We start from the raw sequence: 26,998 nt of genomic DNA, 5'->3' as shown, positions 1-26,998 counted from the left end.
AGACTTTGCAGATGATGTCTACATATGTGGATGCCAATTCTCAATTATAATTAGATTTATAAATATAGTATATATATTATGAATCATTATATATCTATTTTAATGAACAAAATAAATTCTAAATTAATAAAATGTTAAACATAAAATTAATGAAATTAAAACAGATAAAACAGAACTACACCATTTACTCTGGTTATAGCCCTCAGTAACACTCTAAAATAGATTAAAGCACTCATTCATTCATTTTACGTGCTGCTTTTTCCTCACGAGGGTCACGGAGGTGCTGGAGCCTATCCCAGCTAACTACAGGCAGTCGGCAGGGTACATCCTGAATTGGTTGCCAGCCAATTGCAGTAGATTAAAACAAACAAAAAACAGTCATAGTATTTAACTCACTGGCTGCCATTGACAACAATAGACGTCTAATTCATTTAAACTGGAAGGACTAGTTGTAAATGCTCATCTTTTGCTGCCACTGACGGCTCTAGCTGCCCAGTCCATTTTGACTAGAAGGGTCGACAGCCAATAAGTTCAATGAATGAATGAGTGAATGAATAAATAAAGGGTTACCATTTTTAATCCATGTAAAGTGCTACTGCAGTAGACTAAAAATGACATTAATTTAATTTAATTAACAATCATCTTAAGGTTGATCGGCTTTAGGCAATACATGGAATTTTCCATTACTTTTCATTGAGCATATTAGGGCTTTTACAATCCCACAAAAGAATAACACATCTTAATAAAAAAAAAAAAAAAAAAAAAAGAGCGTTATTCTCAATACGGCCTCATGTGAAATGCCCTTAACATATTATACATACCACAAGAATAGTAGAAAATTACACCAAATTGCTTTAACCAGCCAAGAGGAGCCATTTGCTGATTGAATGTTAAATCTAGTGAAAATAAGATTAATGAGTAGCCGGCAGCACCCTGGGCCACAGCATGATGAGCTGCCTGTGAGCGTTCATTGTTAGGGAAAGACATTCTCTAAGCCTTCATGTCTCCTCTGAGATCCCCATTGGGCCTCAAAAAAAAAAAAGGCAAAGCAGTTTTCACATAATTGTCTTTAAGGCAGTAGTCATACCAAGGAAAGTAATATGTTTTCCTCTCAACTTGGCAGACTTTAAAGGGCAAAAAAAAGTAGCAAGATTTTGCTCTACTTATAGTAACCACCTAACCCGGACATGTAGACAGAGTGAATTGTTCAATGAAACAGCTTGAAAACACCCTCACCTACCTGTGTAATGTTCATTGCCTTGAGCGGCACAAGTCAACAGTTGGGCCATGGAAGAGCCCACAGCCTTGGATGTGCTTCCCAAATCCTGAGCACACTTCTCCAACTGTGTGCACAGCAGGACACACACAAATAACCTCAATTAAACTGGAATGACCCCCATTGTACGCTTTGAAGACTTTTCTTTGCAATACAATTTCACTGGGCAGATGATGGGCTCACCGATTCCCCAGGGAGAGGTTTAAGTTGGCTGTCAATAACAGACATTTTGGCATCCTGCAGTTCACATTTGAGCGTCTGAACCGTTTTGAGGGCTGAGTCGATCTCCAGAGGACCACACGCTTCATGGGCCTTTAAACAATACACAGATGTAGCTGTTATTTGCATGTTGGCCAACCAGACAGAATGCCATCGACATCGTTCAGAGAAACTTGGGCCTATTCGCTGTGGATGAGGTCAGGAGACTGAGTGCATTGAAATGATTGTTGATACAATTTTTCTGGCTTCCGATATCGATTTGCATCTATCTGTACAGTAATGGCTGATGCCTCATACTGTTGTAATTTTAAAAAATAAACATTACATTATTCGTGCGGTTTTGATTTAATTAACTCACAGCCTATGAGTTAATGAAAAAAGAAAACATTAAAGCTGCTAGAACTGGAGGAAGTTTGTTGAGCCGCTTCCTTAGTTGCAGTGTTGGAAGAGGCACAGCCGATGAATTAATTAATGAAAAAAACATTAAAGCTGCTAGAACTGGTGGATGGTTGTTGAGCTGCTTCCTTAGTTTCAGTGTTGCGCGAGATAATTTGACAGCGTTACTTTGGGTTTGGTGTAAAAACAGCTCATTTTTAAAGCAACTCGAGTTCGCCCATCTCTGTCAATGGTAGCCAATGAGGTAATTACCTAAAGGCAAGGCAAGGCAAATTTATTTATATAGCACAATTCAACACAAGGCAATTCAAAATCACATTAAAATCAATAGAACGTAAAAACAAAGACAATAGATATAGGAAATAACATTATACGTAAAAATCGCATTTAATCACGAATAGAATAAAATAATTAAAAAAATAAATAAATAAATAAAACAAATACTACTACTACTGCTAATAATTGAAATCAGCAATGGAGATAAGCACAAGAGGAATAGAAAGCAAATAGATTGACATATATAGACAGTTATGGATATGCAGTGTTAAACAAAAGCGTTTTTAGCCCTGATTTAAAGGAGCTAACAGTTTGAGCATACTTCAGACCTTCAGGTAACTTGTTCCAGAGGTGAGAAGCATAATAACTAAATGCTGCCTCACTCTGCTTGGTTCTTGTTCTTGGAACATACAGGAGACCGGTTCCAGACGACCTTAGGGGTCTAGATGTTTCATAGGAATCTAACAAATCAAGCATGTATTTTGGTCCAAGGCCATTAAGTGTTTTGTAGACGAGCAGTAGTATTTTATAGTCTATCCTTTGACTCACTGGAAGCCAGTGTAACGATTTCAAAACCGGTGTAATGTGGTCCAGTTTCCTTGTATTTGTGAGGACTCTGGCTGCAGCATTCTGTATTAGCTGCAGCTTCCTGACTGATTTTTTATCAAGACCTGTAAATATACCGTTGCAGTAGTCCAGTCTGCTGAAAATTAATGCATGCATAAGTTTTTCCATGTATTGTTGAGCCAGAGTAAAGAGGAAAGTCTGTTGCAATCATCCTCATCTGTAAGCAAATCCTGATTGCATTACCTTACTTGATTCTCTCACCTCTTGTATCAGATTAACTAGTTAGTCAGATTAACTAGTTAGACACGCATGTTTATAATGGAATGAGTGGGTGATCAAAAGGCACCGAAATGTTTTTTTTTTTTTTTTAAATCTAGTTTGGTTACTACCAATTACGTTGGAAACGGAATCCAAATTTTTTCTTCCTCGACTTCTTCATTTTGCAAGGGTTTGCATCTGGCAGGTTAGAAACAAAATCTCAAAGAGTAAATATGCTTGGCATGTTCCGGTATTGATATTCTGACAGTATGATAACCTTCAGCCAAAATAATCATGGTATCACGGTATTGCAATTACAGCTCTAAGATGTGTTTCTTGAGCAATCTGGGTTTAAAAAAAACTTTTTTCCATTAAACATGATTTTTATTTTTCAAAACAAATGAGAAAATTAAAACACAAGTATTACGCAAAGTTAAAATAAAATAAAAAAACAACAACAAAATATTCTAAACAAAATTAAAATAAATGCTGTCATTTAAGTGAGCCTAGACCTACAGTAACAGGTCAAGATTATTACCATCAGAACAAATTCAACAAATTCAATTATTTTCAAAAAAATAGCTAACATCTTAGGGGGGGTTTATGACGGAATTTTTTTGTGGTTTTGAAACCTTGACGTTTTCATACCACGGTATACCTTGAAACCTGTAATCGGCACTTGTCTACATACGGCATTGGCGCATTATTTCTTAGGACTTGTCGATACTGACGGCAGAACTTTAGTGCTGTATTGGGGCTCCCTTACGATTATAATACTGGTATCGGTACAATACTGACTTAAATGGTGGAGCAACACTTCAGTTTTATTATCAGTTAACAACTTTTAAACAAGAGTCAGAGATAGATACCTTCTGGGCTGCTGTCCTTAGCTCTGCCAAGCAGGTTGCCAGGTTCTTGGCACACTGACCCAGTTGCATAGCGGCAGCTTGGTCAGCCACCGTCGGAACGGCTGACTTCACAGACACCACCATTTTACTTCCAGGCTGAAGGGGAACGAGACATCAATCACACATCATCACTGTATACATTTAAAGACTAACTTTTCCATGATGGATGGTTAAAGGTCTGACCTGTAAGAAACTCTGGCTAGCCATAATGAGGGCAAGCTGGGCCCCAAGCTCTTCAGGTTGGGCTTGGCTGCTCCTCATGCCTTGAACCAACTGAGGAATGCTATCTGCCACTGCCTACAGTGCACATGGTGGATCATTGTTATTTACTGCCTCATGAGTAAAAATCGGAAGCCAGCAAAGAATTGTGTATCCTATAGCAATAAAAATAGCTTGGGTTGTGTTTACCCGGTTCACATCTGACAGGGATTTTAACAGAGCAAAAGAAAAAAAAATGGGAGCGAGGGGGTGATGATCATACCTTGCAGCTCTGTACAAGCTGTTGGTGCGAGACTGTATTTTTGTTGGAAGCCGCAGCATTTTGCGCAGCTGCAATTGTTTGAGTAGCAGCAGCCGCAGCCTGCTTAGCAGCTATCTGCACAAGTGACATAAAGATTACTTGGGTTAATAGAAAATGAATGTTAACAGAAAAAAGTGCCCGGTAAAGGGTTTTGTTCCGTGCTGTCATGTAAGCCACAGAGCTGTTATATCTAACTAGGCAATGCAATCTCTCAAGAATTCAATAGAATATCTCATTGACATGGCAGGAATCCATTTTGTACAAATACTGGTGGCTAGATTTTCGAATGAAATAATACTCATCAGAACAGGCTCAACTAATACCACCAAATGGAACTGAACTGCTTGTGTGCTGTGAAGCGTTTTTCCTCCCACAAGATAATGAGCGCTGCTTTTATGCTTTAGTTTCCTTTCCTTTCGACTAAATATATATTGCTTGGTTCACATTAATTGGTTGTCACCAGCTTTGAAGTGATGACAAGAATATGACATCTTGTGGAGGCCAGGGTGCTTAATTTATCCACAGTTTCACATTTGCATATACACATACAGTACATTACACACAAAGCACTTTTTTCATACGTCCCAGTCATGATGGAATTGACCATCATCACTGTTACAGTGATTTACAATGTCTGATAGTTGGAGTAGAGTGGCTTTATTCATTAGGGTAAACGGCTGCCGTAGGCTAAACACAAGTCTTTGCAACTGCGTACATCATTCACACCACAAATGAGATTTCTATTTTCGCTGGGAAGGAAAGTCAGCTGTAAATGTAATGTTGCGATATTTGAATTTCCGTTTACTTCAGCCTCTAATGTTTATAGTGACAGGCAAACAATCCAAAGATGCAAACATGCTGACACTTTTGACTCACCTCCAGCCTGCTGACCAGCTTTTTCTTTATTGCATTCTGAGCGGCGGCATTAGTAGCAACACGCAAACCCTCAGCTGCCTCTCTGAGCCTCTGCTGCTGGTCTTCATTCTCTGGGTAAGCAGCCGCCCCCTGAGGGTGCATAAACACACACACACAATTTAAAATGAAGCCTTGGCTCATAATATGACAGCCTGAATCAGATCTAGTCAATAAAAGGTAAACATGTTTATCATTCAGGACCAATGGATGCTACTGTATTCAAACAGATCTGATTTTTGATGATGGCCATTGCCAGGTACCCTGTCCTCAATGATAGCAGCAGGGAGGTGGAAATTAATGTGTTGATTAAAAATGACCCGTAAGCAGGATTTCACCTGCCAGGGTGTCTCACTGATAATATCCTGCTCAACTGGGGTGGGAGCTTATGAAGAGCCACAGATTCTGCACTCTTTTAAATGGGATGTGAAAACATAATGGGAGGCCAAATGTGTGCAGCTATGCCAGAAATAAGCAGTAAATTAATGAAGGCAGTACAGCAACTAGGTTTGGATCATTTTAACACTGCACTCAATATGGCATCAGTAGGCATAACATCATTAGAGAAGCAAAGGAAATATGGATGCATTATTGTTTTTCAATAGCATAAGCTGATAATGGATGCTCTACTTTGATTAGGGAGCACTTTCTAAATGAAAGCAGATAAATAGAAACATGACTTTTATTAAATCATCAATTAATACATTAAATACATTCGTAAGTAATACAAACATTTGTACCTTAGCCGCCTCCACCATTCTAGCAGTGGCATCAGCCAGGAGTTTAGCGGCAGCTAATAGCTTCTTGGAGTTGTCAACATCAACTTCTGCCTCTGCATCTGATCGCATGGCATTGACCAAGTCGGAAGTGGCTTGGGCTAAGACCCGGGCCTGACGCACCATCTCACCTATTAAAACAAGAAATGAAAAACTTGCAGTCGTGCACAGCCATTGTTTGATTCACTGCAAGTGAATAAGCCAAAAATGAACAAATTCGACAGCACACCAAGACACTTTTTGACTGCCCGGAGGGAGGTCTCAAAAATCCGCTTGTTTTGGTCTTGTTGTAGTCTTCTTCTTGGAGAGGACACGAACTAAAATTGCTACTCCTCCATTATACTTGGACAAATCAGTAAGACATTTGGTAGATATATTATAGGCACGTATACATGTCAATTCTCAGCGCCGTATTTTAAGACATTTATATATAATCGCAGACTTAAAACTAATACTTCATTATTCGTGGAAGGATAACAATGAAATTTAGTTGTATTCTAGTGATGCATACGCAGCGATCCTCAGAGCCTGAGTTTCAATTTTTGTTTGTCTCAGGTATCATTCATTCATTCAATCATTTTCCATGCCGCTTTTCCTCACGAGGGTCGCAGAGGTGCTGGAGCCTATCCCAGCTAACTACGGGCAGAAGTTACAAGAAGCAGAAGGCAGGGTACACCCTGACCCTGAGACTGGCTGGCAACCAGTCGCAGGGCACAATGAGACATACAACCATTCATGCACACACTCATAACAACTGTGTTCAGTCAGCCTACCATTCATGTTTTTGGGATCTGGGAGGAAGCCGGAGTTGCCGGAGGAAACCCACACAGGCACGGGGAGAACATGCAAATGGGAAGGCCGGAGCCTGGGATTGAACCCTTGATCTCAGAACTGTGAGGCAGACGTGCAAACCACTCAGCCACCGTGCCACCCCGTTTCAGGGATCATCAATCAAAAATTATTTGCAGACTTATTGTTGCCTGTAGGTTACGAGTTAGCCAGTAGAGGGCATGCACTTTGGTTGTGCTTTTAATGTATCTGGGCTGATGAGATGTTTAGGGAGCGAGCCGAATAGTTGTAGTTCATTTCGAACTTGTTTTTGACAATTTTGTATTGGAACCATTTGGGGAAGGACTTTCTTTGTTCACAAATACTCTTCTGGATTCTTTAATTCTTTCTTAGGTTTTTTTTTTATTACGGTCTTTTATTTTGTAATGATAATATAACCATGCATCTGTATTTGTCACCTCTTGGTCAACTGACTGTTTTGTAAAGCAGAAGTTTGTATGCATTTAAGTTCGGAAAGAAAAAAAAACTAATGTAGTATAGCATAGTCGCTTGGCAAGCGGCGGGGTTGCTTCCTCCGAACTCGAGTGAACTGGATTAAATAAGTAATACATCGGGGAAAATTAAACCATGAAAGGAACCGCGTGGTACCCCAAGTCACACAGGTATGCTATCGCTCTCATTTTCTTGAGTTTTTGGACAGTCAAATTGTCGTCACTTCCAGGACACTGAGACTCACGAACAGCTACCACGAGATGCTCCGCCTGTCTCGGCTTCTGTCACCCTCACAGGGTACGTTCAGCAACAGCATGCAAAACACATCCGCCATGTTAGAACCCCATTCTGTGTATGAAATGCAACTGCTTAGCGCAGCACAACAACATTTGGCCATGGCTCGTCTGTCATCTTGCCATTGTTAATTTTGAATACCACGCGCGCTGTACGTCCTCCGCTTCCAAGGATGCTCTGTGTGTAACGTCACAGCTTGGAGCATCACAGCTCCATGATCTAACGCTGCACATAAGGTAGCAAAAGCGCACCCTGCTCTGGTTACATTCACGAGAGAAGACCTACGATTTTTTGAGTGGACCAGCTACAGTTCGGATGCGCATTCACAAAACGAAGCGGACTATTTGAGAAAAAGAACTCTGTTCCGTTAAAAATGGACCAAACAGTGTTAGTGTGAAAGCACCCTGATACAGTGTTGTTTTACATAAGCCTGTCGCAATATGCAATAATTCCATCTATCGCATGGTATATAAAAATGAAGGCGGTAATTTTCACGCTGCGATTTATTGCCTCCTGTGCATGTGCGCGCGCGTGCGGCAGAATTGCTGTTAAAAGTTCGGCTTCCTTTTTGCCAACTACGCAAAATGCATCTTTGTTCCGGGTTCGGTCCAGGTCCGGCAAAAAAATAGCATCGGAGACAATCCGTTCCCATTATATCCTATTGTTTAACATATACCGGCTGTGTCTCTGGCAGTGTTGTTAATAACGGCGTTACAATATTACGGCGTTACTAACGGCGTTATTTTTTTCAATAGTGGGTAATCTAATTAATTACTTTTCTCATCTTGGCAACGCCGTTACCGTTACTGAGGACGGAAAGGCATGTGTTACTATGCGTTACTATATTGGTCGAAAAGTCTGAGGGAGACGGCCTCACCGAGACGACAGAGCAGAGCAGAGCAGGAGTAGGGAGGAGGCAAGAAAGTTGTGACGCCGAGCAAACGCGATGCTAGGTAGCTCCAATAATACATGTTGTAGCCGATAGCCTACAAACTACGCCCGCATGTTATGGTAGATATGGTAGACATGGTAGATATCACATGTACTGTATAAAGATATAACTAGATGCAAAATGACAGACATGGCACTAAATGTGTTAGTAGACAGCCGCCATCTTAAAGCAGTAGACTTTTTAGGACGGCTCTGTTGTAGAGAACCTTCCTAGCGAACCTAAGTAACTTTTTATCTAAAATACTTCTAAATCGGCAAAATCTTCACTTGAATCTATCTTTAAATGATGAAACAGTTTTAAAACTTTCATATGTCGAAAGTAGAGAGAGGGGAACTAATGCAATAATGGGAGCAATTTTAACAACTTTTAACAGTTGATTCAGGGTAAAGGGTAAATTAGGGTAAAGAATTGGGCTCGGGCCAATTGTACCAAAAACCTTCACAAAAAACTTCACATAGTGTGGCCATGTTTTTTTTTGTTTTTTTTTTAGGAAAAAAAAAAAAAGTAATTATCACCAATTACTTTGCCAAGTAACTAATTACTCTTACATTCAGGTAATTGAGTTACTAACGCAATTACTTTTTGGGAGAAGTAATTTGTAACTATAATTAATTACTTTTTTTCAGTAAGATTAACAACACTGGTCACTGGTCCGGATTGACTGCGGACCATCTCCGTGCGGACCATCTGGCCAAAACCATCCGCCGCGCCGGAGCCCGCCGGATGGTTTTGGCTATTTTCTGTTTTTGCCGGGTACGCATCCGTAAAAATAGGCGGACTCAGGCCTGGAGTCAACAGCCCAGTGTCTAATTAAACACCAGTGAACATGGACGAAGAAGGTTTCATAATGGAGGTGGAATGTCACAAAGTGATTTACGATGCAGCAGATCATTACTATAAGGACAGCATTAAAAAGGAAGCTGCAAGATGTCCTTTTATGTGTGTTTTTCTGGCAATGATATCAAACACACGACGTGCTGACAACTTTGTTTTTATTAACACACGGCGCCAACACTTTCTCAACCTGTGGCTCTTGGTAGACTGTTTGTCTCTATCTCACTCCCGCATCACATGAACAAAACAACATCACTACAGTGTGCACTTCAGGGTGCCTCGGAAAACTTCCAATCAGAATAATAAACATGGAATGCCATAGCAGAAGCTATGAGGATGGACGGGGAGTTTTTTTATGCAAGTCGTGTAATTGTAAACAGTAATTAAAAAGTGTCGCAAACTCATGGTAAAAGCAAAAAAAAAAAAAAAAAAAATCGGGGAAAAAATTTTCAATCAAATCAAGTCCACCTCACATTCTCTCTGCTTCTCTGATGAGTACAGACTGTGTGTTTGTCGTTGCTTTGAATGCCACATTACAACAGGACGGAGCTGGCGGACTGCAGCCGTGGGCAGCCGATATGTTTTGCCTGTTTTTGACGTACTGTGCAGTCAACACAGAGCCGTGCCGGACCCGGAACGAAGATCCGTGCAATGTATTTGGGCCCTGTCTCTCTCTCACTGCCGCGTCACATGAACAAAACAACATCATTGTTGCGTGCGCTTCAGGGTGCCTCGGAAAACATCCAATCAGAATATTACACATGGAACGCCATAGCAGAAGCTATGAGGGGGAAAAGTTTTCATTTGCCTAAATGCTTGTTATTGAGTGCAATTTTATTTTTTTCTTGAAAAAGACATTTTATTTATTCTGTGCGGTATTAATATTGTTGTCTTTTTCTTGGAAGAGGCATGGTCAATTCTTTTTAGTTGTGATTTCTTAAGTATTTTTGAATTTAAGAATTTAAGAATAAACATTTATTGCGTTTAAATGGGTGTACTTATTAATATATACTGTATCCTCACTGTGTCATTGTAAATTGGTTTTAAAAAAAATTGGGGGGGGGGGGGGCACAATAATATTGCGTATCGCAATAATTTATGAGATACAGTGCCTTGCAAAAGTATTCGGCCCCCTTGAATCTTGCAACCTTTCGCCACATTTCAGGCTTCAAACATAAAGATATGAAATTTAATTTTTTTGTCAAGAATCAACAACAAGTGGGACACAATCGTGAAGTGGAACAACATTTATTGGATAATTTAAACTTTTTTAACAAATAAAAAACTGAAAAGTGGGGCGTGCAATATTATTCGGCCCCTTTACTTTCAGTGCAGCAAACTCACTCCAGAAGTTCAGTGAGGATCTCTGAATGATCCAATGTTGTCCTAAATGAACGATGATGATAAATAGAATCCACGTGTGTGTAATCAAGTCTCCGTATAAATGCACCTGCTCTGTGATAGTCTCAGGGTTCTGTTTAAAGTGGAGAGAGCATTATGAAAGCAAAGGAACACACCAGGCAGGTCCGAGATACTGTTGTGGAGAAGTTTAAAGCCGGATTTGGATACAAAAAGATTTCCCAAGCTTTAAACATCTCAAGGAGCACTGTGCAAGCCATCATATTGAAATGGAAGGATCATCAGACCACTGCAAATCTACCAAGACCCGGCCGTCCTTCCAAACTTTCTTCTCAAACAAGGAGAAAACTGATCAGAGATGCAGCCAAGAGGCCCATGACCACTCTGGATGAACTGCAGAGATCTACAGCTGAGGTGGGAGAGTCTGTCCATAGGACAACAATCAGTCGTACACTGCACAAATCTGGCCTTTATGGAAGAGTGGCAAGAAGAAAGCCATTTCTCAAAGATATCCATAAAAAGTCTCGTTTAAAGTTTGCCACAAGCCACCTGGGAGACACACCAAACATGTGGAAGAAGATGCTCTGGTCAGATGAAACCAAAATTGAACTTTTTGGCCACAATGCAAAACGATATGTTTGGCGTAAAAGCAACACAGCTCATCACACTAAACACACCATCCCCACTGTCAAACATGGTGGTGGCAGCATCATGGTTTGGGCCTGCTTTTCTTCAGCAGGGACAGGGAAGATGGTTAAAATTGACGGGAAGATGGATGCAGCCAAATACAGGAACATTCTGGAAGAAAACCTGTTGGTATCTGCACAAGACCTGAGACCGGGACGGAGATTTATCTTCCAACAGGACAATGATCCAAAACATAAAGCCAAATCTACAATGGAATGGTTCAAAAATAAACGTATCCAGGTGTTAGAATGGCCAAGTCAAAGTCCAGACCTGAATCCAATCGAGAATCTGTGGAAAGAGCTGAAGACTGCTGTTCACAAACACTCTCCATCCAACCTCACTGAGCTCGAGCTGTTTTGCAAGGAAGAATGGGCAAGAATGTCAGTCTCTCGATGTGCAAAACTGATAGAAACATACCCCAAGCGACTTGCAGCTGTAATTGGAGCAAAAGGTGGCGCTACAAAGTATTAATGCAAGGGGGCCGAATAATATTGCACGCCCCACTTTTCAGTTTTTTATTTGTTAAAAAAGTTTAAATTATCCAATAAAGTTTGTTCCACTTCACGATTGTGTCCCACTTGTTGTTGATTCTTGACAAAAAAATCAAAATTTTATATCTTTATGTTTGAAGCCTGAAATGTGGCGAAAGGTTGCAAGGTTCAAGGGGGCCGAATACTTTTGCAAGGCACTGTAAATTATCGCACAGTAAAATTTCTTATCGCGACAGGCCTAGTTTTACTGCACTGCTAACCGCAGCAATAGGCTTATTACACTCCAGTATGTATAAATGAATACCTCTCTTTGACAGTGGGAGCACAGATCTATGTTGATCCTATTCAATTGCACGTGTGATGCTAATGTTGTGGTCGGAGATTGCATGCAGAATCTCCCTGCACCACATCTATGCTATAAAAAGCTGTGTTTCCGAAACACCCACCACCAGTTGGAAATCACTCACTCGAATCCTTTGAGAAACTAGACATTGAGATGTTTTATAGCATGCATGTATAGCCTTGGAGAATATAGATTGCCTCTTGGACATAAATCACTGTTGATTTGTTGTGGGAATGGAATATTTGGAAAAAAAATCTTTCTTCTTGAAGGTTAACAGCAAGCCCTATTCTGAGCAAGTGAGTGATTTTTTTTTTAATTAAAAGTTTTGTACTTACAGTAACCCTGAAAATTGTTGGCAAGGAAATTAGTATTTTTATGGGTTGAACCTATAACACCTTTTTTATACCTTGGCCTTGATCCTAATTCATACAAATTACCCTACATCCTGCTGCAGCCTCACTTTTGAATACCCACCAGCATCACCCATGGAAGTGAAAATGTTCTCAGTGACATTCATGATGGTGTCTGTGGCCTGATCGTAGCGTCCAATGGGCTCGCCGCAGCTGGCGTAGTGGCGGACGTGTTGCAGGAGGTCGCCCAGGGCTTGGCTCACCACGCCAGCCGCTGCTCCGACCTGCTTAAGAAGCTCGCCATTGTCGCTGGCTGAGCGGCAAGCTCTGACACACGTCTCCACAGAGCGGTCCACCAGCTTCCCAGCCTCCACAAGCTGCTCCTGACACACAGGGGAGCTAATCGTCGGACTCACCACCTGCAACAATTCAGAAGAATCCAAAATGTTTTATATTATTTAAAAAATTTTTGATTAAACACCACGGTAGTTATTATTATTTTAAAATATATTTTATGTACCTGGACATTTTTATCAGCAAAATGCGTATGCACATTCACAGTATTTTTACTTTGTAAAAGACCTGACTATAATGCATGTTTATTTCTGCAATTGGATGATGTCCTCTACCTACTTGGCTGTGCAGCCAAACAACTTTCACATCATTACCTTGGTGCAGGCTACCAGCTGTGAGGTGGACAGGGCACACTGAGTGGCAGCCGCAATCACGCGGTTCTGCAATATGGTGTCCTCGGCCACCTGGGCCACATTCTTGGCCTTCAGAACCAACATAGCAGCTGCATTGGCCACTGCCTTGGCCAGGTTCATAAGGGTGTCCTGCAATGCAACAACCGTGTCCTTAGAGGAGAGTACGATTTAACGAGTTTTTCTGTATTACTAAACCATATTTTCTAACTTAATGTGGTGCTGATCACTCCAATGATCCAAAAGATAATCCATTATTTCACATCTACTCTGTATAGTCAATGCTAAACAAAGAAAACCAAGTGAACAATAATGTGTTTTTAAATGACTGGTCGAAAGCTTAAAATTCTCTATGACACAAATCTACATGAGGCAATCTTCTAATAATAAAGCATGGGCCAATTACATAACTGTGCATTGACATATGTATGTTTTCCTGTTTGGAACAAGGAGTGGGTGGGGTCCCACCTGGAACTTCTCATCAGTCTCGCCCTCTCCCATGTGACGAAGCAGGTCCCCGCTGGCTTGTCCGATACTTCCTGCTGCAGTTAGCACAGTCTGCCTGGACTGAAGAGAGTATGATATCATTCCAATCAGTACTCTAACTTGGCCTGCACTCAATATTGCTTTAATAGGCTTCAAGCACAATTTCAGGTTTAAAACCACACAGAAAAGACTTCACCAGGTCGATTAGTCTTGATAGGTGAAAAGAATTATGCTTTGTCTTCAGTGTTGTCACTAACGTGTAAGTAACGCGTTACTGTAATCTGATTACTATCTTTCAATAACGAGTAATCTAACTCATTCTTTTTTCCAAACCGATAATTTGATTGAAGTTAGTTTCTTTAGTGTCTGTGCGATAGTATTTTGTTATTGCCTCATAATATACAGTATGTAGAATGAAGAATATTGTAGTCAGAAAATGTGAGAAGGGTTCCCGCTATGTGTTTGTTTCCATGGTAACTGCTAATAGTTACTTCCTGTTTTGGTCTCGAGTCACATGCGCTAGGTGATTTAGTACTGAGAAAGGCATGTGCCAGCACGGCTGCACATTCGAGCTGAGTGCAACCACCTGAAAGAAATTCAGAATATTTGACATTAGGCTTAATCTTCGAGTCAGCAGGGTTTAATTAGTCCGTGGGGTTGATTTCAACAAATTTCATGCAGTTTGTCAGTTATTTGTAAGTTACAGGGCTCCGGAGTGGCTAAGCTAGTGCGAGTCAATGGTGGTTGAAATCAACCCCATTGACTAATCAAACCTCCGCTAACTCGAAGATTGAGCCTGATTTGAAAAAGTCAGATTTTCCCCTTTAAATTCATTTATCCGAAAGTCAATTACATGCGATGATATTTTTCTGTTTTAATTCTTATGTTGAGGCAGCAAAGGGAGAAAAATTGGTAAAAAGTAACCGATAAATTACTTTTAAAGTAACTTAGTTGCTTTGATAATAAAGTAATCGCTAAAGTAACTAGATTTTTTTTTTCTCGGCGTAATCAGTAATTAAATTACTTTTCAAGTAATCTGTGAAAACACTGCTTGTCTTGATGTAACAAGAAAATAAAAATCCCTAGGAAATTTACGTTGGATTTTCTGGCCTTTTCTAGTTCTTCCACCTTCTGCTATGTGTGCACTCATTGCTGACTATGAGGCGCTCTAAAACCGCCATGAGAGCTAATTTGACGTATCTCTACAGTTGAGTACAGCATAGTTCTCAGTCTTTGTACATTTTCTTAGCTTTTACCCTCTAACATCGAGACTATATTTAATTACTACCAAGTTACAATGATAAAAAAAGGTGCCTTACCTCAGTGGCTGCAGGCTCAACAGATTTCAGTAGATCTGACACTGCTCCTGCCAGCATTCTGGCAGCACCCATGAGCTTGTGCCCACTGCCCACTTCATCGTCCATTAATGCAGCGAGCAACTTGACACCCTTGGACATTTCAGTCAGGTTGGACGAGATAGTGGTGATGGCACAGCCAACTGCTGTGTAGTCAGTTTCTGTGGGTTCACCTGTGGAGGGAAGAGCACAGCCGCTGTGGTTCAATGCTACAATAATATACAGTCTCACGATGCCTTATGATGTGAAACAGTGCCACTTAATAGAGTTACAGTACATTTGGAGCAGTCAGCAAAATTTTGATTGAGATAAGTAAATTGAGGGAGAAATAGATTTGTATCCTGGAAAAAGTGTCACCAAACAGATGGTGATTCACGATTAAAACCTAGAAAAAAGGTTGGCAAGAACTTGACTGGATTGGATCCAAGCAACATGAGAAGCAAAGACATGCACTGACCACCAATTGATCATGCAACAAGATATGATGCGTGCATAAGAAGACACCTAAAATTCTCATTGATCGCTATTGAATGTTTAAGTAAAATTAACTAGATTATTTATTATTTTTGCTTTACCAAAAAAGTACACCATTTACCTTTTGACCAAGTCTTTTTGACACTCAACATTTGACTCTGTATGTACAGTAATTTTTGCACTAAAAGGCGCACCTGACTATAAGCCGCCACCAGACAAATTTGACCTGAAAACGACATTTGTTCAGAGATAGGCTGCACTGGACTATACAGTAAGCCGCAGCTGTCCTCACTGTATCATGGGATATGTACACTAAAAGAAATTAACCGGTAACACTTTATTTGACAGCAACATCATATGACTGTCATAAGATCAAATGAACCAACACGATTGCTTCAAGAAGATTCATTTGGCCATCACTGCTCCCTTGGGGAAGACAGTCAACCTCTGCTGCCACCTGCTGTCAACACTGTTGTTGTCCAACATGCCTCCTACCATGCACTGCAGCGTTACAGATGTACATAACAATTAAAATTCATGTTCTGTGCTAATTATTTTTTCGGTTACTGTTCCAGTTGTTTCATTAATTGCTAGTTATAGTATTTGGTAACACCTTATTTGACAGTGGCGCCATAAGACTGTCATTAGACAATCATAACTATGATGACGCTGTCATAAGAAGAAAAAAAAAAAAAACTAAAGTGTTACCTATTAACCCAAATAAATCAATATATATGACACACTGGACTAGAAGCCAAAGGATTCAAAATGAAGGGAAAAAGTAGCGGCTTATAGTCTGAAAATTACGGTAGCTAAAAAACCCAAAACAAATTTATATGTAAAAAAAAAAAAAAAAAAAAAAAATCTTTTAGGCTACCAAAAAATTTAAGGTACTGATTAATTGTACAATATAATTCAGGTCTATTTTAAGGGAATAGCTACATATTCCTAGAAGCCCAAACTTGATGTTGGGAAAACTTACTTTTTTGTTGATGCAACACATGCACTATTCAAAACAATCTTTTGGAACAACGCAGTTGCTCAACAACAGCTGCAAATTCGACAGTAATGATACCATGTACCTACACTGAGTCACATCAGGAACAATCAGCGGGGCTGTTATAATAATTAACCTGTAATGTATCCCATGGCCTATGTCAGTTCTTATTACTTATGTAATGTGCAATTATTAAAAAAAGATGAGAGTTTGAGCAAGGGAAAAATATGTCTTGCAATCGGCTCAACCTAATGGTGAATCTTGTGTGTTTTTCCGGAATTTTACCTGCTGTGAGATTGACCACAGATGCGGTTCCAGCAGTGATGGCATCAACCTGAGAGTGAATTTCATGTTTGGATTCATCCACTTTATTCTGAACCCAAACCCTGGATGCCTTTCAGTGGAAGGAAAAGAAAGAGAGCTTAGACACAGCGGGAGACCCTGATCCCGTATGAATGCTGGATTGGTACCGAAGCCATTCAACATTTGTAGTTAATACCAGAACGCATTAAGAGCAAAAAAAAAAAAAAAAGTAGAGCAGAGTGAGTTGAGAACATGATGTGCTATTGGCGAAATAATAGCCAAACATTTTTCATAGGAAATGTGCTCAATGGACACACATACAAAACATTTCATACAATTGCGGTAACAACAATTCTGCTTTTTACAAAACTGGTCATTATGATTTTCAAAAAGACCGAATTTTTGATATAGCTCTTGTATGGAATCTCATTACGTTCTACAGGTGGGTGTTCTTTGTGTGAGAGCGTAAGGACAGGACACACCAGGTCATGGCCAAGAGGAGGCAGATTATCGACATGTCCCAGGTCAGCCTGGGCCTGCTGCACAGCATTCATACTGCTGTTGATTGTCCCCATCAGAGCCTGCTGGGCCAGATTCTGGCAACAATAAAAAAGTTTTTTTTTTCACTTTTTTCACATCAAAAGCTGTGCTGATGTTGCATATCAAGATATTGTGAGCATAGATCATTGAAACACATTATGTCATGAGTTTGCTCCCTGCTCCAGTAATGAGGTAATAATCCAGCACACTCATCTGCCAATCACTCTTAATTACCGCCACCTGCAACCTGATACTGGCTGTGCATTTAAGGCCATGTCTATACATAGCAGCGTATCTGGCAAAAAGAAGAACGTTTCGTACGGTTTGGCCTATCATCAACATGCACACGCACATTTAAACGACGGTTCTTGAAAACTGTGGGCAGAGTGAAGATTTCCGAATTTTGCGTTTGTGGCGCAAACATGTGGAAACGTCACCGACTGCGACAAACTTTGGCCCTACGTCACACTTGAGCAGTGTTGTCACATATTACTTGACAAGTAATTTAATTACTGATTACGCCTCAAAAAAGTAATCTAGTTACTTTACTGATTACTTTATTATCAAAGTAACTAAGGTACTTTAAAAGCAATTTATATCAGTTACTTTTTCTCCCTTTGCCGCCTTAACATTAGAATGACAACAGAAAAAATGTAATCGCATGTAATTGACTTTGCGATAATTGAATTTAAAGGGGAAGATCAGAATTTTTCTCATAAGGCTTGATCTTTAAATTAGCGGAGGTTTAATTAGTCGATGGAGTTGATTTCAACCACCATTGACCCGTGCTAGCTTAGCCACTCCGGAGCCCTGAAACTAACAAATAACTGACAAACTGCATGGAATTTTTTGAAATCAAGTCCACCGACTAATTATACCAGACATGTCCAAAGTCCGGCCCACAGGCCAAATGCGGCCCGTGGTCAAATTTCATCCGGCCCCCAGACTCTGTCATAAAATAAGTGATGTCTGGCTACCATACAGACTTGTAAATTGGTTAGTAGTACTGCTACCAGCTTATGAAGTAGCTTACACACTAAATGCTGTTCCTCATTTACCCACTAAAAGGCAGCAGCACTCTAAGCAACATTACCCTTTGTGACCCTTTACTTCCAACTCTCTAAAATGGCGACAATCAACAAAAAAAAAGAAAGTTGATTGCGACGTCCAACACTTCAAGGATAGGTGGAAATTGGACTATATCTTCACTAAAAAACACAACAACTGCGTCTGCCTCATTTGCAAAGATACAGTCACTGTTTTTAAAGAGTTCAATGTGAGGCGATATTACCAAACAAAACACGCTGACATGTACGACAAGATTACAGGGAAGATACGCAGCGAGAAATTGAAGCAACTTGAAGCTAGTTTAATTTCAGTATTTCGCAAGGGCCAGAGAGTCGAAAGAGAACGCCACAAAGGCTAGTTGCGAGATTGTTGAAATTATTATTAAAAAAAAAAAAAAATAAAGCAAATGTGACACAAAGAATGGCTTGCTAAAATTTGCTTAAATATATTGTTCTACGTAAGGACGACAGCCAAGGTCGCCCCCCCGCATTTTTACCACACCAAATCTGGCCCCCTTTGCAAAAAGTTTGGACACCCCTGAATTAAACACTGCGAACTCAAAGATTAAGCCTACTGTCAAAAATTCTGAATTTCCGGTTAGGGTAAACAGCATATCAGAGCCAATATAAAACAATGCAGTCATCAACAACACACAAATGAATTGCACAGTGGAATAAACACAAAGGTCTGGGCGGGCGCGGATGCGTGCGGTGGCGGCAACTAAGCACTTTACACTCAATCGGACTTGCAACACATCCCAAAGATGCTAAACGATCACTTCTCACGGCATAAATATGCAACACGAATCTGATGTAAAAAAATGGTCTGCGACTTCACTAGACGAACGGGAGCGACAACGACCCACTGTTGCTACAGCAAAGCTACGAAACGGCCGCGCATGTACCGGCTCTAAACTATCGCCGGAACCCTCCACGTTCATTCATGGACACAAACAGATCAACATTCCCTCACAGATCTCAACATGTGGCTGCACTCTGCTTGAATGTGCACTAGCACACGTCAGTGCCAAAACACTTAGCGCGTGTGACTCGAGACCAAAACAGGAAGACCTATGAGCGGTTACCATGGAAACGAACACGTAGCGAGAACCTTTTGAATATTTTCTATTAAAATGCTCTTCGTACATGACTACAATATTCTATATTCTACATACATTATGAGGCAATAGAAAATGGTAACACACACACACACACACACACACTAAGGAAACTAACTTTAATAAGATCACTGGTTTGTAAAGATGAACAAGTTAGATTACTTGTTGTTACTGAGGAAAATAATCAGATTACAGTAATGCTTTAGTGACAACACTGCACATGAGACCAATGTTTACATTTGGGGTAAATTAGGCAGATGATTTTTTTGCTTCCATTTATTTACAAACTCTTGCAGTGCTTCATATTGAAGAACAGATGCGAAGGATGGGGGGTATTATGGGCAATTATTTTTCGTATAGTTAAAAATGTATGAATGTGGTTGGCTGTGGAAGCTTTTTTTTCTACAAACGTGTTGGTAAAAATGGAATTATTTTTTTCCCAACGTATTAGGGCAGGATCCTCGGTTTGCAAAAAAAAAAAAAAAAAAACCCTGCTAAGTGTAGACATGGCCTAAGACATAGCCTCTCAACAGTCAGTGTCAGTTCGTCAGCGACTCAGCACACTCCTGCTTGTCGACCGTCCTTGACCGATTGACTCGCTCTGCCTGTCCTGCTTGTCCCGACGACGCCAGTTTCCAATCCAATCAGTGATCATACACGTAACCAGTAGGTGGTAACGTGCTTACATGAAGCTTCGACAAATGAACCCTTTCTTGAACTAATTGGCTCAAGTGGTTCAAGAAAGGGTTCATTTCATAGACAACTGACTGTGATCATACACGTAACCAGTAGGTAGAAACGTGCTTACATGAAGCAACTGACTGTGATCATACACTTAACCAGTAGGTAGAAACGTGCTTACATGAAGCATCGACAAATGAACCCTTTCTTGAACCACTTGAGCCAATTGGTGATCATACACGTAACCAGTAGGTGGTAACGTGCTTACATGAAACTTCGACAAATGAACCCTTTCTTGAACCAATTGGCTCAAGTGGTTCAAGAAAGGGTTCATTTGAGGGTTCAACTGACTGATCATACACGTAACCAGTAGGTAGACACGTGCTTACATGAAGCTTCGACAAATGAACCCTTTCTTGAACCACTTGAGCCAATTGGTGATCATACACGTAACCAGTAGGTAGAAACGTGCTTACATTACCAATTGGCTCAAGTGGTTCAAGAAAGGGTTCATTTGTCGAAGCTTCATGTAAGCACGTTTCTACCTACTGGTTACGTGTATGATCACCAATTGGCTCAAGTGGTTCAAGAAAGGGTTCATTTGTCGAAGCTTCATGTAAGCACGTTTCTACCTACTGGTTACGTGTATGATCACAGTCAGTTGTCTATTAACTAAATAAGTGATTCGTTAATTTTCTTATTTTGTGTGTGTCTGTTAGGAAGGAATTAATTTATAAAATATTGTTTGACCAAATCATCTATGTACATACAGGGTGACCCAAAAAAAAGTTTACACTCAGTTGACTGCTTGTTTAAAAGCCATTGAAACATATCTAAATAGGTTGTCATGCTTAAGTGATTCATTAAGGTCACTCAATGCAGCTGGTAATCTCTCGTCTCTACAATTCCTGTGCTTCTGCTGAAAATGAAGAAAACTTTAGCTGTACCTGAATTGCTGCGTGCCGGTCTGACACCTACTGAGATTGCAGCATATCTGAGAATATCCAGATGTGCAGTCTACAAAGTTAAAAAGAAGCTGAAAGATACTGGAACGGCCTCACGAAAACCTGGGTCTGGAAGTGCCGATCTGTGCGGACCAAAAAGTTGATTGACAAGGTGATATGTGGCCACCCCAGAGTCCAGATCTCAATCCCCTGGATTATAGCATATGGGCAACTGTGGAGGACAGTGCCTGTAAGAAGCCACAAACTTCTGTGGCAGCCTTGGAGAGGTCCATTGTTAGATCTTGGGAAAAGATGACAGCATCCTACATAAAGAAGACCTGTCAAGCGTTCCGCAGGTGCCTGGAGGCTGTTGTGACACTTAAGGGAGGACACATTGAAAAATAGAGTGTACTGTACATGTTCTTTACAATAATGTATAATTTGTGATTAAATTCTAATTCTAAGCTGAATAAACATGGCATTTAAATTGTATTATGGCAGTGTAAACTTTTTTTTGGGTCACCCTGTAGATAATCACATACAGTATGTACTGTATCTACAGTGATTCCTCACTTATTGCTGTTAATGGGGACCGGAACCGACAGTGTAAAGTGAAAAACCGCGAAATACACCCCCCCCACCCCCCTTCCCACCTATTCATCTTCATGCAAAAACAAAAGGTTTTCCACACATGGGAAAGTCCTCTTTCTTGCTGGCTCCATCCTATCAACTACTGGACCACTCCTTAACCTTCCACTCTCCAAACCATCTCCAAACTATCCAGAGTCTCAACTGATCGCAACTCTCCTTTAAACACCCACATTTTGAATGTAGTCAGAGGTGTTTATGTACGAACGAGCAGTCAACCCGTGCGGCAAAATCTAAAGCACTCCCTGAAACAATTACGTGGTACAGCTCGGCAGCGAGACTTGGGACATCATCGTTTTTGGAACCTCCCCTAAATGAAGCGAGCCTCGATACACACGAAATGTCCCTTCATTACGCAACACGCTTCGAAGGCTCGGCGTACCTCGTTACATCACTACCAATCTGACCTGCTCGACCCCCGACCACGCCATTCCTCCAGTTGCTGATTGTCTTCATTGCCTGCCAAAACTATTAAAATTCTGTGTTCGCGATATGCAACTGTTTCCTCTGTCTCGTACCTGACACATTACTTGTAGTAAATACATATAATCTTTTGATTAAATAAAATTGTGTAACATTTGATGACATCTCATGGCATACAAATATGCCTTGGTACATTGGTATTGAGCATCATCATATCCAAAAAGGTAATTTACCTAACTTATTATGTACTCACAAGAGGTGGCATGTGTCCTCTGTGCATCTGTCCAGTAGTGATCTGTTGCTGGGCCGAGGGCATGGTGCCCATATTGAAAGTGTCGGGACCGCCAGCAGACCCTGAGCGGATTATACCTGGAAGGGCTACTGACCCATGTTCCACCCGACCCACCCGGTTGAACTGCTGCTGTAAAATTGTGGACCTTGAGGAATAGGAGAGATGAGATAGCAACACGCGCTTGTGCGTTTAATGTAGAAAAACACATCATTGCAAGAGTTAAATATTCTACATTCTGGTCAAATGAGCAGTCTTTTGACATCAAAGGAAAAATTAGCAGTCTGAGCAACCCTTAAATCATTGGCTGCTATTGACAGCAATAGACATTTAATCCATTTGAATATTGAATACAGCATTGGATGAATTAATAACTGCCAGGTGAAACTCCCTCGGCACTTTCTAAGAATGTGTTCAATTATGAAAGCAACTGAATATACAGTAAATGTAAAACTGCTGCTAAGCAACCTGGCATTAGTTTTCACTCATGCTTGTTCTATGTAGTCATCATTTGGACAAAGGGTCATTGTAATGTCATAAAACAAGCTGTCACATCATGGCATCTTACAAGTATGTAACAACTGCAGAAAAATAAAAAAAATTAAAACTGAAAGAGCTTCTTGTAAACACTTCAGCTGTAATTAAAACAATGTTTACACTAATGACTGTTGCCATAGCGAGAAAGCATATTCAGTCAAATTATTATACAAAAAAGAACAACAGAAAACATGAGTGTTGCATTAATGAGGTTATTTCTTGATAGAGAAAAACAAATTTGTTTAGTACTGACAACTTCAAGTCAACAGGCTGGAAAGCAGCAGGGGCATGATGCCCAATTCTAACAGAGAACCCTGTGGATTTCTGATGAATACAAATTTCCGAGAGAGTGTGTGCGTGTATGCATATGTGAGCGCACAAAAAAACCATTGCATTAGTTCCATCAATCAGTGGGGCACCTGGGAAAACTAGGAGAAACAACAACCAGCTGGGAAATGAAAATGACTGCATAAATGTATTTCCAAGAAGTGATGTCTTAACCTTTTTAATGTCTTCACCTCCAAATAGTTAGTTTTTTCTTCAGAAGGAAACTGATAACAAGGCGTTTACTGTGATTACTTTGCAGCAATTTTGGGTGTTTTATCTTATTGCTCTGATAGACAAACCACAGTGCTATGCCAGTAAATGACACATACTACAACCATTAAAATTTTCTAAATACAGTGATCCCTCGTTTTTCGCGGTTAACGGGGACCAGAACCTGCCGCGACAAGTGAAAAACCGTCAAGTAGCGCACCCCCCCAAAAAACCACACACGTTTTTTGTGTGTTCAATGTATTTATTCAGAATTTTGCATTGGAAAGAGATACATTTAAGACATTTTTTTTCATTTTGTTCCCAAAGTATAATAAAAAAAAAAAAAAACAGGAAAAAATTTGGTGTATATATACAGTGGGGCAAATAAGGATTTAGTCAACCACAAATTGTGCAAGTTCTCCTACTTGAAAAGATTAGAGAGGCCTGTAATTGTCAACATAGGTAAACCTCAACCATGAGAGACAGAATGTGGTAAAAAAATAGAAAATCACATTTTTTGATTTTTAAATAATTTTTTCCCAAATTAGAATGGAAAATAAGTATTTGGTCACCTACAAACAAGCACGTTTTCTGGTTGTCAAAGAGGTCTAACTTCTTCTAACGAGGTCCAACGAGGTCTAACGAGGCTCCACTCGTTACCTGTATTATTGGCACCTGTTTTAACTCGTTATCAGTATAAAAGACACCTGTCCACATCTCAGTCAGTCACACTCCAAACTCCACTATGGCCAAGACCAAAGAGCTGTCGAAGGGCACCAGAGACAAAATTGTAGACCTGCATCAGGCTGGGAAGACTGAATCTGCAATAGGTAAAACGCTTGGTGTAAAGAAATCAGCTGTGGGAGCAATTATTAGAAAATGGAAGACATACAAGACCACTGATAATCTCCTTTGATCTGGGGCTCCATGCAAGATCTCAACCCGTGGCGTCAAAATGATAACAAGAACGGTGAGAAATAATCCCAGAACCACACGGGGGGACATAGTGAATGACCTACAGAGAGCTGAGACCACAGTAACAAAGGCTACTATCAGTAACACAATGCGCCACCAGGGACTCAAATCCTGCACTGCCAGACGTGTCCCCCTGCTGAAGCCAGTAAACGTCCAGACCCGTCTGCTGTTCGTTAGAGAGCATTTGGATGATCCAGAAGAGGTCTGGGGGAATGTGTTATGGTCAGATAAAACCAAAATAGAACTTTTTGGTAGAAACACAGGTTCTCGTGTTTGGAGGAGAAAGAATACTGATTTGCATTTGAAGAGCACCATGCCCACTGTGAAGCATGGGGGTGGAAACATCATGCTTTGGGGCTGTTTTTCTGCAAAGGGACCAGGACGACTGATCTGTGTAAAGGAAAGAATGAATGGGGCCACGTATCGAGAGATTTTGAGTAAAAATCTCCTTCCATCAGCAAGGGCACTGAAGATGAGACGTGGCTGGGTCTTTCAGCATGACAATTATCACAAACACACAGCTAGGGCAACAAAGGAGTGGCTTCATAAGAAGCATTTCAAGGTCCTGGAGTGGCCTTGCCAGTCTCCAGATCTCAACCCCAAAGAAAATCTGTGGAGGGAGTTTAAAGTCTGTGTTGCCCAATGACAGCCCCAAAACATCACTGCTCTAGAGGAGATCTGCATGGAGGAATGGGCCAAAATACCAGCAACAGTGTGTGAAAAGCTTGTGAAGAGTTACAGAAAATGTTTGGCCTCCGTTATTGCCAACAAAGTGTACATAACAAAGTATTGAGATGAACTTTTGGTATTGACCAAATACTTATTTTCCGCCATGATTTGCAAATAAATTCTTTAAAAACCAAATGATTTTCTGTCTTTTTTTCCTAATTCAGTCTCTCATGTTTGAGGTTTACCCATATTGACAATTACAGGCCTCTCTAATATTTTCAAGTGGGAGAACTTGCACAATTAGTGGTTGACCAAATACTTATTTTCCCCACTGTATATATATATATATATATATATATATATATATATATATATATATATATATATATATATATATATATATATATATATATATATATCTTAATAAATGTTTTTTAAGCAATTCAAATGTAATAATTATGATAAGTTTTAAACATGTTACTGTCCCACCGAATTATTTTTAAACATGAATAAAGTAGTAGAAAAGTGCTTAACTTTATTAAATGCTTCATTGAGTGAGTCCGCTCAAGCTGCTCACTTACACACAATGACTTGCCACAGCAACTGTTTAACAAGTTAAACGATGATGATTAATGCATGCTGCGCTTTGAAGTTCATGTCTCTGGCAACATCAAACCTGAACTGACTGCCTGACGAACAAAGAGCAGGGAGAGGGAGCGAGAGTGAGATAACACAATCGGCCCGGGACAGCTGGTCTGTACAGTGGTACCTCTACATACGAATTTAATTCGTTCCAGGACCTTGTTTGTAAGTCGAAATGGTCGTATGTCGAGCAGTATTTTCCCATAGGAATACATTATAATTCCATTAATTCGTTCCAAAGCCTAAAAACATACACTAAATTCTTAATAAATACTGCTGGCACTGTTACAAATGGCAATTAAACATAGAAAAACAAATAAGTTATAAATAAATAATTCAGAATAATATAATAATAAGAAGAATAATTAATAAATATTCCTGTAAATAATGTAACGAATCGGATTCTAATATGGCGGACACTTTTTACTGTCCCTGAACGCACCGCGAAGCTGACGTCTCAGTGAGATAGGTCGGTGCGGTAGAGATAATACTTTCGTTTTCTTGAGAGCAGTCAACTGCTTAAGACAATGGGCGTTTTGTGTTGGATAAGTTCTTGAATAAATGATAAAAACGTGACGAAGCTGGCGATTTCCTTGGCAATGTTACCACAATAATAATTGTCACCTTAACTTATAAATAGTGGCGAGCGGTGGTCGGAAGAGGACCATGGAGCTGTATTGTTGAGCCAGTTCAGAGACGCGCACCCCAAGCTCATATTTTTCTATAACTTGCATCTTCACTTCAAAGGTAAGCATCACTTTTTTCCTTGTTTCTCCAACTGTATCAACTTTTTTTGAAAACTGTGTTGATTTCTCACACAAGAAAATCCACCGTGCGTGCTGTCATGTCGTCGTATTTCGAGCAACTCGTCGGATGTAGAAACAAATGGCGGCTCAAATTTTACGTCGGA

The 26,998-nt window shown here is 40.2% G+C and overlaps 1 protein-coding gene across 4 annotated transcripts in view; it reads right to left on the bottom strand.

Annotated features, from left to right (window-relative positions):
- Positions 1-26,998, bottom strand: part of tln2b (talin 2b) — a 206,737-nt gene that overhangs the window by 69,680 nt on the left and 110,059 nt on the right. For all 4 annotated transcript variants that reach the window (XM_057837617.1, XM_057837619.1, XM_057837620.1 and 1 more), the window contains exons 13-26: positions 22,693-22,876; positions 17,501-17,614; positions 17,001-17,109; positions 15,209-15,417; positions 13,872-13,970; positions 13,368-13,535; positions 12,824-13,118; positions 6,073-6,239; positions 5,297-5,425; positions 4,382-4,495; positions 4,084-4,197; positions 3,862-3,996; positions 1,460-1,588; positions 1,241-1,343 (exon numbers count right to left, since the gene is read on the bottom strand). In XM_057837617.1, coding sequence (XP_057693600.1) covers positions 1,241-1,343; positions 1,460-1,588; positions 3,862-3,996; positions 4,084-4,197; positions 4,382-4,495; positions 5,297-5,425; positions 6,073-6,239; positions 12,824-13,118; positions 13,368-13,535; positions 13,872-13,970; positions 15,209-15,417; positions 17,001-17,109; positions 17,501-17,614; positions 22,693-22,876 — 2,069 coding nt within the window. The remainder of the gene's footprint in view (positions 1-1,240; positions 1,344-1,459; positions 1,589-3,861; positions 3,997-4,083; positions 4,198-4,381; positions 4,496-5,296; positions 5,426-6,072; positions 6,240-12,823; positions 13,119-13,367; positions 13,536-13,871; positions 13,971-15,208; positions 15,418-17,000; positions 17,110-17,500; positions 17,615-22,692; positions 22,877-26,998) is intronic.

This window comes from Corythoichthys intestinalis, chromosome 5 (genome assembly GCF_030265065.1).
Source record: "Corythoichthys intestinalis isolate RoL2023-P3 chromosome 5, ASM3026506v1, whole genome shotgun sequence".
Classification (NCBI taxonomy): Eukaryota; Metazoa; Chordata; class Actinopteri; order Syngnathiformes; family Syngnathidae; genus Corythoichthys; species Corythoichthys intestinalis.
The sequence above is the reverse complement of the archived record's forward strand: the minus strand, read 5'-3'. Positions and strand labels throughout refer to the sequence as shown.